General features: G+C 42.9%; 1 protein-coding gene across 2 annotated transcripts in view; it reads right to left on the bottom strand.

The window, feature by feature from the left end:
* The window catches only part of col16a1 (collagen, type XVI, alpha 1), a 73422-nt gene that overhangs the window by 33253 nt on the left and 27878 nt on the right, over nt 1–12291 (bottom strand). For both annotated transcript variants that reach the window (XM_061092572.1, XM_061092571.1), the window contains exons 8-16: nt 10882–10950; nt 3497–3547; nt 3088–3120; nt 2881–2925; nt 2024–2062; nt 1825–1887; nt 908–952; nt 720–815; nt 391–429 (exon numbers count right to left, since the gene is read on the bottom strand). In XM_061092572.1, the coding sequence (XP_060948555.1) occupies nt 391–429; nt 720–815; nt 908–952; nt 1825–1887; nt 2024–2062; nt 2881–2925; nt 3088–3120; nt 3497–3547; nt 10882–10950 (480 nt within the window). The remainder of the gene's footprint in view (nt 1–390; nt 430–719; nt 816–907; nt 953–1824; nt 1888–2023; nt 2063–2880; nt 2926–3087; nt 3121–3496; nt 3548–10881; nt 10951–12291) is intronic.

Raw genomic sequence — 12291 nt, forward strand, 5'->3', positions numbered from 1 at the left:
CTTATTTGACCTGTACTTTGAATTTTTTATTAGGTCATGTCTAATCCACTCAAATGGAGGAGGCGGGATTTTTGACCAATACTGCAGCCAGCCACCAGGTGCTGCTGAAGATGCTTTGGCTTCACTTTTGTGTTAGCAGTCATGTCGTCCATCTTTACATACAGTCTATGATGGCAACACACAGTGTTGATGCGTTTTAGTTACTCAGGTTAAAGGGAAACTTTCTGGTTGGCCAAGTATATTATACTTGTTTTCTTCTTTGTTTTGTTAAATTATTATTAGTTTTGTTATGATTTTTGAATTAATTTAATTTACCCCCTGCCAAACACAAAATTAACCCCTGGCTTAATCTTGATCCCTTTCACATGCCAGAAAATGGTTCAAACTCACCTTGTCTCCTTTTGCACCGCCCGGTTCACCAGGAAGACCCTGACAGGGGAAGAAAGACGGACATACATCTTTTAAGTTGCCTTTCTGGAGATGTTTTTAGGCTTCTGTGAAGGGCAGGGAAAGTTGCTGCAGAAGAAGGAGACCTGCCAAGTCCTGCCTGGCACTTCTAAGAGCATTGTCAAATAAAACTACTTTTTTGTTCAATCTAGGACCGTCTCCGAGTGGAGGACATTAAGGTAATCAGTGGAATGACACCATCCAATAAGTGCATATTGGCTTCTTTTTTTTTCTTTCAGACTTCTTTAATATTAAAAAAAAAGCCCACTCACTGGTGTGCCTGGCATTCCGAATCCGGTTGGGCCTGGGCGTCCAGGCTTCCCTGGCTCCCCAGCCAACCCTTCAGGGCCCACCATACCTGGGGTTCCCTGGAAAACAAGTTCAAAACAGCTCTATTAAACTGAGCTCAATGTATGTGACAGGTTGATGGAAGAAACTCTCAGACTTGATGCATGCACACCTTCTGTCCCTTTGGGCCGATTACACAGATGGACCCTCCTCGACTCTGGGAAAGTGTGACAGACAGAGAGGGAAGTGACAGTATCAGTATGGGTCAGTGACATCATCAGACAAGAATAATCAAGCGAGCTGTGCAGAAATCACCGAAACATCTTCATCTCCTCAAAGGCACTTGTTTGATTTCCCTCATTTGTTTGACATTATACGATCGGAAAAACAAAGAGGGAGAATAGCGGAGTCTGTACGATGTTTTATCTCCAGCCGTGCATATGCAATATTTCCCCGCCTGTCCAATTCAAGTCATATCAACAAGCGCATTCATATTCACAATGTCAGACGGATGGGAGGCTTAAGAAAATCTGTCCTCCGCCAAATCCATCTGTCGGTGACAAACATTTAGCCTGGTGAACAACTCAAATGTGAGTGCGTCTGATGCTGAGAGGAATATCTCAGAGCACACACACGTTGTAATTTGTTCCTCTATACTTTTCATGCGTCTACAGGATCACTGCGCTGAACAGGGAAGATTAAAAGGTTTAAGTCTTCCTGAATAGGCGCCTGCCTGCATGAGAGACGCAGAGCACAGTCAATGAGGCAGCATTGATTGTGCAAGCTTTGTTGCTCTAGCCTAATCTAACAGGCATTAAGAGGCTGACTTAACGCTATAGACGGGAGGAGGGGAGTAATACTATATAAGTTTACTGGGTATCCACTCTTAGACTGATAAAGCTGTGAGTAAGTGGATGCATGTGTTTGTGAGTGGGTCCTCACAGTGACATTTACCGTATTGGAATTATTTGTTCTGAGCTAACATGGTTGATGCAAAGTATGCCTGAAATGCCCTTTCATTCATTCTAATAACAGGAACTCGAAGTAAAGGAGAGCAAAAGCCAAAGAACTCAAGATAAAAACACGTACGTCCCTCCCTGGAGTTCCTGTGAGACCTTGTTGACCGATCTCTCCCTTCTGACCTTTGTCTCCCTGGGCAGAGCCAAAGGAAGCCAAACAAAGGGAGACAAAGAGGGGTGAAAATAACGCAGGGTTAGAAATTAATTACACGATCATTACAGGGTCGTATCTTCATTGTTCATCACCAAGATTTGCTTAAACCTTTCACCTTGTACCCCACCGCCTCGCCCCAGTTGGCGGGCGCCGCCTGCGGAGAGAAGGAACGGAGACGAGATCCAGATCAGTGACTTGGCTCGAAAGAGACATTGCAAACACACTAGTGGAGCATGGAACACAACACAGTGATCAGGCAGCAGCCCGTATGGACTACCAGCAGCACCCCTATGCTCCTCACACACACACACACACACAAACGTACCCACACAAACTGAGAAACACAGGCATGTATTTATATCATGCATGAGAAAAATCTGTGGTATGTACAAATGCAAATACCACGGTGGCCAATATGTCTCACCCAAGCACGAAAGCGACAGCACAACTACCAAAGTCACACAACACAATCACAACGGAAGTGAGACAACAGATGTTGACATTGAAACAAAAAGAGCTATACTGTGGTTAAGTCATTGACGTGGCCATCTTTCATTGTCAACATCCTTGGACGCTCAATGCCATTGTGCTTGTGTTTCTGTTTTATGGCTTCTGCCGATGAGTTGTGGCTTTTGCATTTGTGTTTGGCTTCTGCAGTTGTGTTGTGGAGTCAGCCATTGAGTTGTGGCTTTTGCATTTGTGTTGTGGCTTTTGAGTTCCATTTCCTGTTAATGTGCATGTGTGAGATGTCTCGACCACTGTAAATTACTGTGCATGAGTCAGATGAATTAAGAATAAACTTGTCACAAGGACATTCAGGCAGATACACATTAACTCACTAATAAAATAAAATACATAACAAGGAAATTCTCATCCTAACTGCATTGATATTGGCACTGGGAGGTTATAAATTGGATTTTGAAAAGAGATCAAATTTAATGGCTGAAGCGTTAGCGATGCTGTGGCACTCACCGAATCGCCTTTGTCTCCCTTCTGGCCCTTGGATCCCTCTGTGCACTGAGGTTAGAGACACTCGGTTGGCATGTATCATCACAGAACACTTTTTGGCAATGAGAAAATTCAAGCCTCACACTGCTCCGCATGCCAAACAAGGAGACAATGCTTTTCAGTAAAACGAGGCACGGTACGAGAATGAGACGCAATGGAAAAGTTACTTACTGGACCTGAATCGGTGCCAGAACAGTCATCGCCCTAAGACGGAGGGAGGCAGAGGAGAAGAATGATTGGTTGCGGGTGACGGACAGAATAAGTGGGTTCTGAAGAATGCACATCAGCAAGGCGGTGGATTGGTCCACAGCCAAGCATCGCTATGTATTAGAATACAGCAGCATCATATTATATGTGTGCGTGTGTGTGTGTGTGTGTGTGTGTGTGTGTGTGTGTGTGTGTGTGTGTGTGTGTGTGTGTTACGCTAGTAATTACAGTTTAGTGCTAGGCATGTCTGGGCAAATAGGGTGAAATCTTACATTCCGCTGATATTAGTCCTACTACATGCACACAAGCGTGCACACACACACACACAGGTCTGAGCGTCTGTACAGTAACTGCTTATGTCCTTCGTACTCACCCGGTCACCTTTTGCCCCTTTCAACCCCTCGGCTGCACCTAAATTCATTACCTGCAACACACACAATCAAACACAATTACACACAGCGTTACAGTCTCATCATGTTCACATGGAAATAAGAGAGAGTAAAGATCAGTGATCCTCACATTTGCTTCCCTATTCAGGAGTAAACAACCAGCACACTACAGACAGACACAGAGAAAGAGACAATCATTACGATGCTGTTTAATATTCACTGAAGAGCTTGTGTGTCTGAATGAAAGGAGGTTTTATCACGTAAACGTCTTGTAGTTTCTCTAGCCACCAGGTGGTGGCACTGTTACACAAAACTACACTGTGCATCCATCCCTGTGCTGCTACAGTATCCAGTTAAAAAAGGATGGGCGAAATACATGCACACAGACACACGCACATGCAGGCACACACACACGCAAACAAGCACACAAGTTTCCCATGGGAGGTGGAGATCAATAGGAATGTCTGATTCCCACAGCACAGGAGTGAGCAGACCAGCTGCTCCTCACAGGAGGGCACACATATACACACACACACACACACACACACACATACACACAAAACACACACACACGCACACAACATAAGGACAACCATTATAAATAACTGAAGCATTTTTAGCGGAAGCGAGTAATTAAAGCCGAAATCCCCCCACCCCGTGTTTCTGGGAGCGTTGCTTTCACACCAGGAAGTATGCATATATTGAAGCTATAACTATGAAATTGCTGAGATGACGACAAAGGGCCAGTAACAGCGCAGATATAATGTGTAACACACACCCCCCCCCCCCCCCCTCCCCTCCTTCTCTCTCTTACTTGCTACAAATCTATCAGTGGCTGGCTCAAGCTGCAATGATGAGTCACTGTTTCCCAGGTCGTCTCTGACCGGAGGCTTAGTCGGGTCGTCATATAGTTCCAGTTAAAACCTCACAGGCCTTGTGTAGCCTCTTCTACAGATTGCTAGAAAGCAGAGAAGTAACTCTTCTCATGAAATTGCACTAATATCTCCCTGAAATCCCATGAACTCACTCTGCTGTGATTGCTACTTCATTTAAGATGATTGTGGTGTTTTGTAAAAACAAATTTTGTCTTTGTACTGCATGTTACGTTCGGTACTTTTTGGTACTCATCGGGCGGCTGTGGCTCACGAGGTCAAGCGGTTGTCCTCTGCTTGTCCATCCCCATACCATATACTGGTGCAAAACATTGCCTGTGAAGCGCTTTGAGTGGACATCAAGACTAGAAAAGCTATATGTAAACAGAGAACATTAACTTTTTGTTTTGCACAGTAAACATCATATTGGCCATTGCTAACTTATGAGAGAGTAATTATTTCTTATAAGCAGGATCTCTTTGTAAATATATTAAATCCTTATATTATAGATGGTATGGCAGAACATCGCAGAAACTCTAGAGGGCAAAAATAGAGAAGTTAATTTTAAGGTTTTTTTCAGTTTAATAAAAAGCAGTTTTTTTTAGCATATTAATTCCTTATTTTTTGGCCACTTGAGGGCAGCGTTACAGTGTAACAAAAATGTGAGAAACAACCGGCAGAGTCAGACTTCGTGTGACATTACTTTCATTATATTTATATTTTAGTCACACCTGACTGCTTTTTTTGTATTGAATAACTGTTGTGAAAAAAAGTTAATATCGTCAACTACTTCCTCCTCTTATTCTTCTTCTTGGGTTTGTTATTATTATCATTATTAGAAGTAGTGGTTGTAGTGGTAGCAGAAGTAGTTGTAGTAGTGGTAGTAGTGGTAGTAGTATAATTAGTAATAGAAGTAGTAATAGTACTAGTGGTAGTAATAGAAGTAGTAGTAGAAATAGTAGTAGCAGGTGTGTAGTGTTTACCAGGTTTCTAAACACTATGCAGGAGTAAGGACAAATGTTTTGGAGACAGCTTCAACTGTGTTCATCACTACAAGTCGTCTCTAACATGATATACATAGTGTTTGACAAAACATAAATTAATATGGATGGTATCCTTTTTGTTGATTAGTTTCCCAGTAAATAGTTTAAATGTTGGCACGAGTATCCTCATTGGTCGTGTCACATTTAAGCATTCAACATCCAAATGCTGTAAATAGGCTCAGTATTCAAAAATCCAGCATTTCAATACACAGACGCTCATTCTTCGTTATGCACGCCAACTCTGATGCTCATTTATTAGTTTAAGCATCTCAAAAGACTGAACAAGATCAAGGCTGAATTCCGTCGCCAACATCCTGTCGGTGAGGAATGTTTTTGGTATTTAAACATCCCAGTGGGCTCAGGTTTTGGCATTGTCTCTCTGTCTGCCAGATCTTGACACAACAAGGGCAAGGCCCGGCACATAACTAATGGAAATCTAATGCTGGCGTAAACATAAATTCACAATCCTCCCGGGTGGTAATTCTCAAAATCACTTTCTGTTAGATAACTTTCTGTGATCTAACAGAAAAGACAGGAAGTATAGACCTTGGGACTTTATTTTTGGATGAGCCTCTTCGGTTAATAGATTCCTGCTGATTGGTCGAGCAGAGCGTTCACTCCCATCACCAAGAGGCCGGTGATGAAGCAGGAAAAAGCCATAAAGGAATAGCTGAAGCGGCGTGACAAGAACACTGTGATGAATATTGATTTCTGCCTGAGCTTGAGAATCGTGCGGCAGAAACCACATCTACCCTTTATTCAAATCAATTATTACCATAATAATATTTATAAATAGGCCTGCCTGGTGTGATTGTCAGCATTGGTAGTGCAATGCATAATATCATGATATCAGGTAGTGTTATCACTGGATTCCTACGGGTGCTATGCTGATTTTTGTACCTGAAAGAACGGCCGCCTGTGTAATTTGACCAAATTAAATTCACGGCACAGCACAAAAGTCACTTTTTAGCTCTTTGTGCCCCCAGTGGCAGGGTAAGCAGTGCGCTCAGCCCAGGTAATAACCTACATTGAGGAAGTCAGGGGACGAGGCCAGCTGCATTAGTAAGCACACACAGGAGCAACATAATGAAGCGTCTGGAGTTTTGTATGCTATTTGTGCACAGAGCATGCCTATTGTAGGTGAATGACAAAATTAATAGGCAACAGCAACTCCCGACTGAGACTCGGCGCATAATGAGGTGTAAATCAGCCCTCAGTCAGTCAGCAGGCTGGGTACGTGTGAGGGAGGGAGGTGGAAAGAGAGATAAGCTATTTATTTTTCTCACCCCATGCGCAACACAAATACATACAAGGTAAAGACACACACACATGCACACACCAGGCCTGCGTACTGTGTTCCTATTAGAATCGTGGTAGACCCCACTTCAGGATGCACTGGGTTAAAGCGAGTGCACAAATTGGACTTCATTCACTCTGGAGTCTCCGGTTTCCCCCCCTAATCTGCTCGTCTCTGGACCGCAGGAGGAAACCGATGCAAATTTAGATTTTGGAAACAGGGACTCTCCCTTGATACGAAGCGACAGCCTTGGTCCGAGCCTCAGTGCTGTCCCACAAGTCGCATTAGAGAGTCAATTCAGTGGAAGCGAATGTGTGGGTGTGAACTGTGAGGCTTACTTTCTGTCCCAGATCCTTGGACGCAAAAATCTCCTGTGGTGCACAAGGAGAGAAAGAAAAAAAACACCTCATATTTATTCCCTTTCATTCTTTGCCTCAACATTGCTTCAAGTTTTGGCTACACTTTGGTGCACAACTGGTTCCTGTCTAGACACTGGTACTGACGGTTTCATGGCCAACCCTGGCTCAGCTGAGATCAGGAGTCACTGAATCCAGAGGCATTGAAGACCATTAGTAGTTATATCATTTAGTCTGGTTTTCTACAATTTGGCAGCGCGGTCACATGTTACAGCCACATTTTTCATGAAATCAAAATGAATCTTCAGTTCTTAAATATAACAACCTTATTGCAACGTCATATTCCCAGTCACTAGCAACTCGACCTTTGCTGGAATTACATCTGTTTCCATTGCAGGAATGCCCTATAACAAATCTTTGGCACGAGGAAGCAGTTGTTTTCCTGTCGCATGTGTTGTCGTTACAATTTATTGCATAAGACAACAAAGAGCGGGACATATAAGGGTCATCTTGGCTTAGAACTCAGGTCTTTAACACTTATTCTAAGAGGGAGAAAACAGATGAAAGAGGAAGAGCAGAGATGGTTCAGCGTACCTCATGAGCCCTGAGGCAAATGAAGAGATGGACCCAGCTGTGCAGGGTTACAAATCAGACCAAAACAAAGTCAACACAAAGTGAAACAAAACAAGACAAACAGAAAAGAAAAAAAGATGGAAGGGGGGACTGGAAAGCTGAGTGGAAACAATTTGTTCAACTCAATAGAAAACACTGAGGCTGGGGAAATGAGTTACAAAAAGAAGCCTTTGGGTCTTCTGACAACAGGATGACCTTTCAGCTGGGAGCAAAAAGGGAGAGAAACAGAGATTTACAGTGTTGGAGGATAAGAAATGCAGCGTGGGAGAGATTTGTCATAGTCGAGGAAAGCAGAAACTGCTGTGACCCAAACACAGACACAAAGCACTGGTACACATCTGCATTAAATCTGATTCTACTTTGGGCTTCAAAGGCAGATTGTTGACTTTACTACTGTTTTCCATGTGAGTCCCATAAATAAATTGTTGATTATTAATTTTTTATTTAAGCGGAGAAGACGATCACCATAAATTATTGTTGGGGTCTTATTGCATTTTAATTTTGTAATTTGGACTTATTTTATTTGCCTCTGTCCTGTCATATTTCATCATGTTGTTAATGTTGTAAAGCACTTTGTTACTTTGTTTTGAAAAGTGCTGTAGGAATAAAGTTTATTATTATAACTATTATAATTATATAATTATTATTTGGATAAATGGGTACTAACTGATGAACGAGGCTTCTATGGAATGTTGCAAACTTTATATAGTACTTTTCAAAAAAGTTTTCAACATGCCTTAGCAACATAAAAACACAAATTACCAGTGCGGCTATATATGAAAAAAACTTTCAATGCAATCAAGAAATGTAAGCAAAGACAAAGCAAAGGAAAATCTTGATGGTATAAAGTATACAACAAACAAGAAAACTGAAATTAAAGCCCATTGTATGAGAAGAAGAGGACACTCAGGTAGCCTGTCTAATTCCCAAGAGAAGCAAAGGCCCTTCGTGCCTGTTTCTCAAGCTTTGCTCTGGGGACTGAGAGCAACAGCTGGTCTGCAGATGCTAGAGAATGAGCAAGAGCGTGGGGGCTGAGGTGGTCGATAATGTAAGACGGAGCAAGGCTGCTTAGTGATGTAAAAAGAAAACAAGCAGTTAATTTTCAAAAAATCAATTCTGAAAACCCTGGGAAAACAACGAACAATGAGGCGAGAAAAGTGCTCATATCTCCTCGCTCTTGTGAGAATCCTCAGCTGAAGTACTCTGTTAAAGTTGGGCATAGTTGAAAGATTTCTGGGGCAGTCTGGCAGATAATGAGTTACGGGAATGTGAATGGCCAAAGAGACAAAAGCAATAATTAACATTTCTGCCTTACTACGTGGAAAAAATCTTATCGCTACAATAATACCGTGACTCATTTGGTCATTTTGCTGAAATGTTTGGAATATACAGGTCTGAATCGAAGATTGCTCTCATATTTCAGGCCTCATGGGTGCACCCCATTTGCAGAGGAACGTCAGATCTGGCGTACAGGTTCCCTTTGTGAGGGACCTCCAGGCTGTGAGCTGGGTTTTTTGCAATAAATAAAATGTATGCAATCATCTGCATACAAATGAAGAGAACTATTGCAGATAACCTGACCCAGTAGAGAACAGCAAAGGACCACATCCATCCATTATCTCTACTGCTTATCCTTTGAGGGTCGTGGGTGGGCTGGAGCCAAGACCAGCGGACATTGGGAGAGAGGCAAATTAGAGACTACAATCAACCTAACCCCATGTCGTTGGACTGTGGGAGGAAGCCGAAGTAAAACCAGGAGAAAGCCCACGCAGACACAGGGAGAAGATGCAAACTCCACACAGACGGACCCCGGCTGATCCAGGATTTGAACCGGGAACAGCACTAATTACTGCCAAAAGGACCCCATATAAAGTATAATTTCAACTGGGCTGAGAAGCTGTGTGGACTTCCAAAGAAATTGTATATCAATACTTGACCTCAATTTACCCTGTGCTCACTCGAAATCGTCTTCCTACATTCCACGTGTGCTCAGTGTTACACGCTGCAAATCACGCAGACTTGTGTTGTGGTTCGGTAACATCTGGTCTGCACACTGGAATTCTGCAGTTCATCGTTGATTTACACAAAGCTTCACACCGAGATAAAAATAGAAAGTCCTCCAGTTCCTCTGAGTATTTATGTTCACTTGTGTGTCAGTGTGAGTGTGTGTGTGTGTGTTCCGCAGAGCAACAGAGAGAAGTCGATAGAAATGTGTGAAATGAGGACAGGCTCCATTCATGGCAGTTACACATCTGTGGTATGGTAAAGACTGAAAGAACAGAGGAGCTCAAACAATGGCGCCAGGTGACACTAAACATCACGGTACACATATTAAAGCAATAAGTCTGCAAATAACCGAAAAGGAGGAAGAGTGTCAGGTGCAAAAGAGAGAGTGAAACCCAGAGAGAGAGAGAGAGAGAGAGAGAGAGAGAGAGAGAGAGAGAGAGAGAGAGAGAGACATTCCTGAGTTATTATAACTGTGTCTGCCTGGGAACATCTATGGGATTGATTACTCTGTCCTGAAATCTGCCGGAGCTCTAAGTTAACACCAGCAAGAGAAACTATGGGCCCTAATGAATAGATAATTGGATATAAGTCCCATTAATATGAATGAAGAAACCAGTGGACGTGGAAACGAAAATAAATTGCTTTTACGGTAAACTGGAAGAACTTCATGTATCAGGCGGCAGTGAAGTGACCATAAAAAACACAGCGGAAATGTGCTGCGCAACGGCTCCCATGTGTGGCATAAGGCTCTGTATGCAAAGCACTCAACACTCTGAACGATTGCTACCAGCGAAGTTAACTGAACTGAAGTCATATAAAAAGTCTAAAACTCTGAAGCGATAACGGCATAGCATCAAAGAGAGACAACAACAGAAAACAAAAATTCGGTGAAAGTCCTGCAGGCCGGTACTCGGGCTGCCGGCAGGAGCGTCCTTCAGCAACTCACACTGTCTCAGGAACAAAGTGCTTTTCAGAGTGTGTGTCTGTTTCTGTTATGCCTCGTGTCTGAGGGAAAACATGTGTTGCGAAGAGTTCATGGAAGGAGACAGTTGGCTAAAAAGTTTTCCCCCTCAATTTATAACTGCCTGTATTTTTCAGTTGTGTTGTATTGTTGCAGAGATTTCTTTCTGTCATGTGTGCCGATGGTCGGTTGTTGTTTACCTGGTGAAACGTGTTTTCCAACAGGTCGTTCTCAGCAGCACGGCGGCTCTTGGGAGCATCGGGGGGGCACTGTAAGCACACAGCACACAGATCACATGAGACATCGTAAAAAAGGTCACTTTGGTGATTTCAAACCTGCATCATATATTATTCATGTAAACCCGCCCTGCATTATTTGCCTTATTGCTGGTGGATCTGACAGAATCTTCACATGAGGCACGCAGGCAATTCAGATTTGCATGTTTATTCTCAAGGATAAATCTCTTCTTGTAGGGTCAAATGAATGAATGATCTTTTGGCTGGGCAATAACCAGCATAAAGACGCTATGCACATCTAATACATGCCATTTAATGTCTTGGTGCAGCACGTGTGCAAATGAGGCTGAGAAAAGTAGGGTGGAAAATGTGTGGTGGACCATTTATATTTCAAGTAAAAATATAGGCAACCTCATCCCAGTGGCTGGCTACTCCAAAGATACAAATAAAGTGAACATAACCAAATTGCAGCATGTTTTTGGTCTGATGAGTACATGCCCTGTCGGTGCGATCAGTGCAACACTTCATGTGTTTTGTCATCAATCATTTGTTTCTCTATTTGTCACTGAACACTGAAAAGGACTCTTCACTCTCCACCAGACAGGACACAAGCCCTCAGCTGAGCGCACACAAACAAACACAAATGACTGATATAGAGACACACGGGCACCTTTTCTCTATTGAAGCTCAAGCTAGTGGTTGTGTTCATGTGATCACACCTTACCAATGAAAACTCTTTAATCAGTCGTAAGGTAGACTGAACTAAAAGGAGTGGGTTCGCTGTTAACCAGGATCTGGTACTTATGGAAAAACTAGCATTTGCTCATTTGCTAAGAGTAACATTAGCTATACAGACTTTTGGTGACAAACCTAATGGGTGTCCTCACCAAACACAAAGCATATTTGTTTGCGTTGTATGACTTGCGCGATTCGTGCCGCAGGATCATCTATGTTTACTTGATCAAGCAACCCAAGTAAACACAACTCCAGGATAGAAAGAGGAGAGGACGACTACTGGCTGAAATTACTACAGTTGCTACCCGATGCTGACCCGTGAGCAGTTTTAAAGATCTGCTACCTTGGGTCGGTGCCAGGACCTAAGTCGGGGGATTCGCCTCATTCACAAACTTTGCTTCTGTTTGCGTCTTTGTATTGACTTTGTATGAAATCTCACCGCGTTAAGACAAGTGATCAAACTGGACACAATCTTGACCTGATGATGGCACTAGATTAAAAGTGACCGATTCACCAGATTCATCCTGAGATGGCAAGAATATCTGTTCTGAATTTGAAGGCCATTAGATCCAGTAGTTGTGAGATATTTCAGTTTGGCCACAATGGTTTGACTGACGGTCCAGCACTGACATGAAATAA

This window comes from Limanda limanda, chromosome 19 (assembly GCF_963576545.1).
Source record: "Limanda limanda chromosome 19, fLimLim1.1, whole genome shotgun sequence".
NCBI lineage: Eukaryota > Metazoa > Chordata > Actinopteri > Pleuronectiformes > Pleuronectidae > Limanda > Limanda limanda.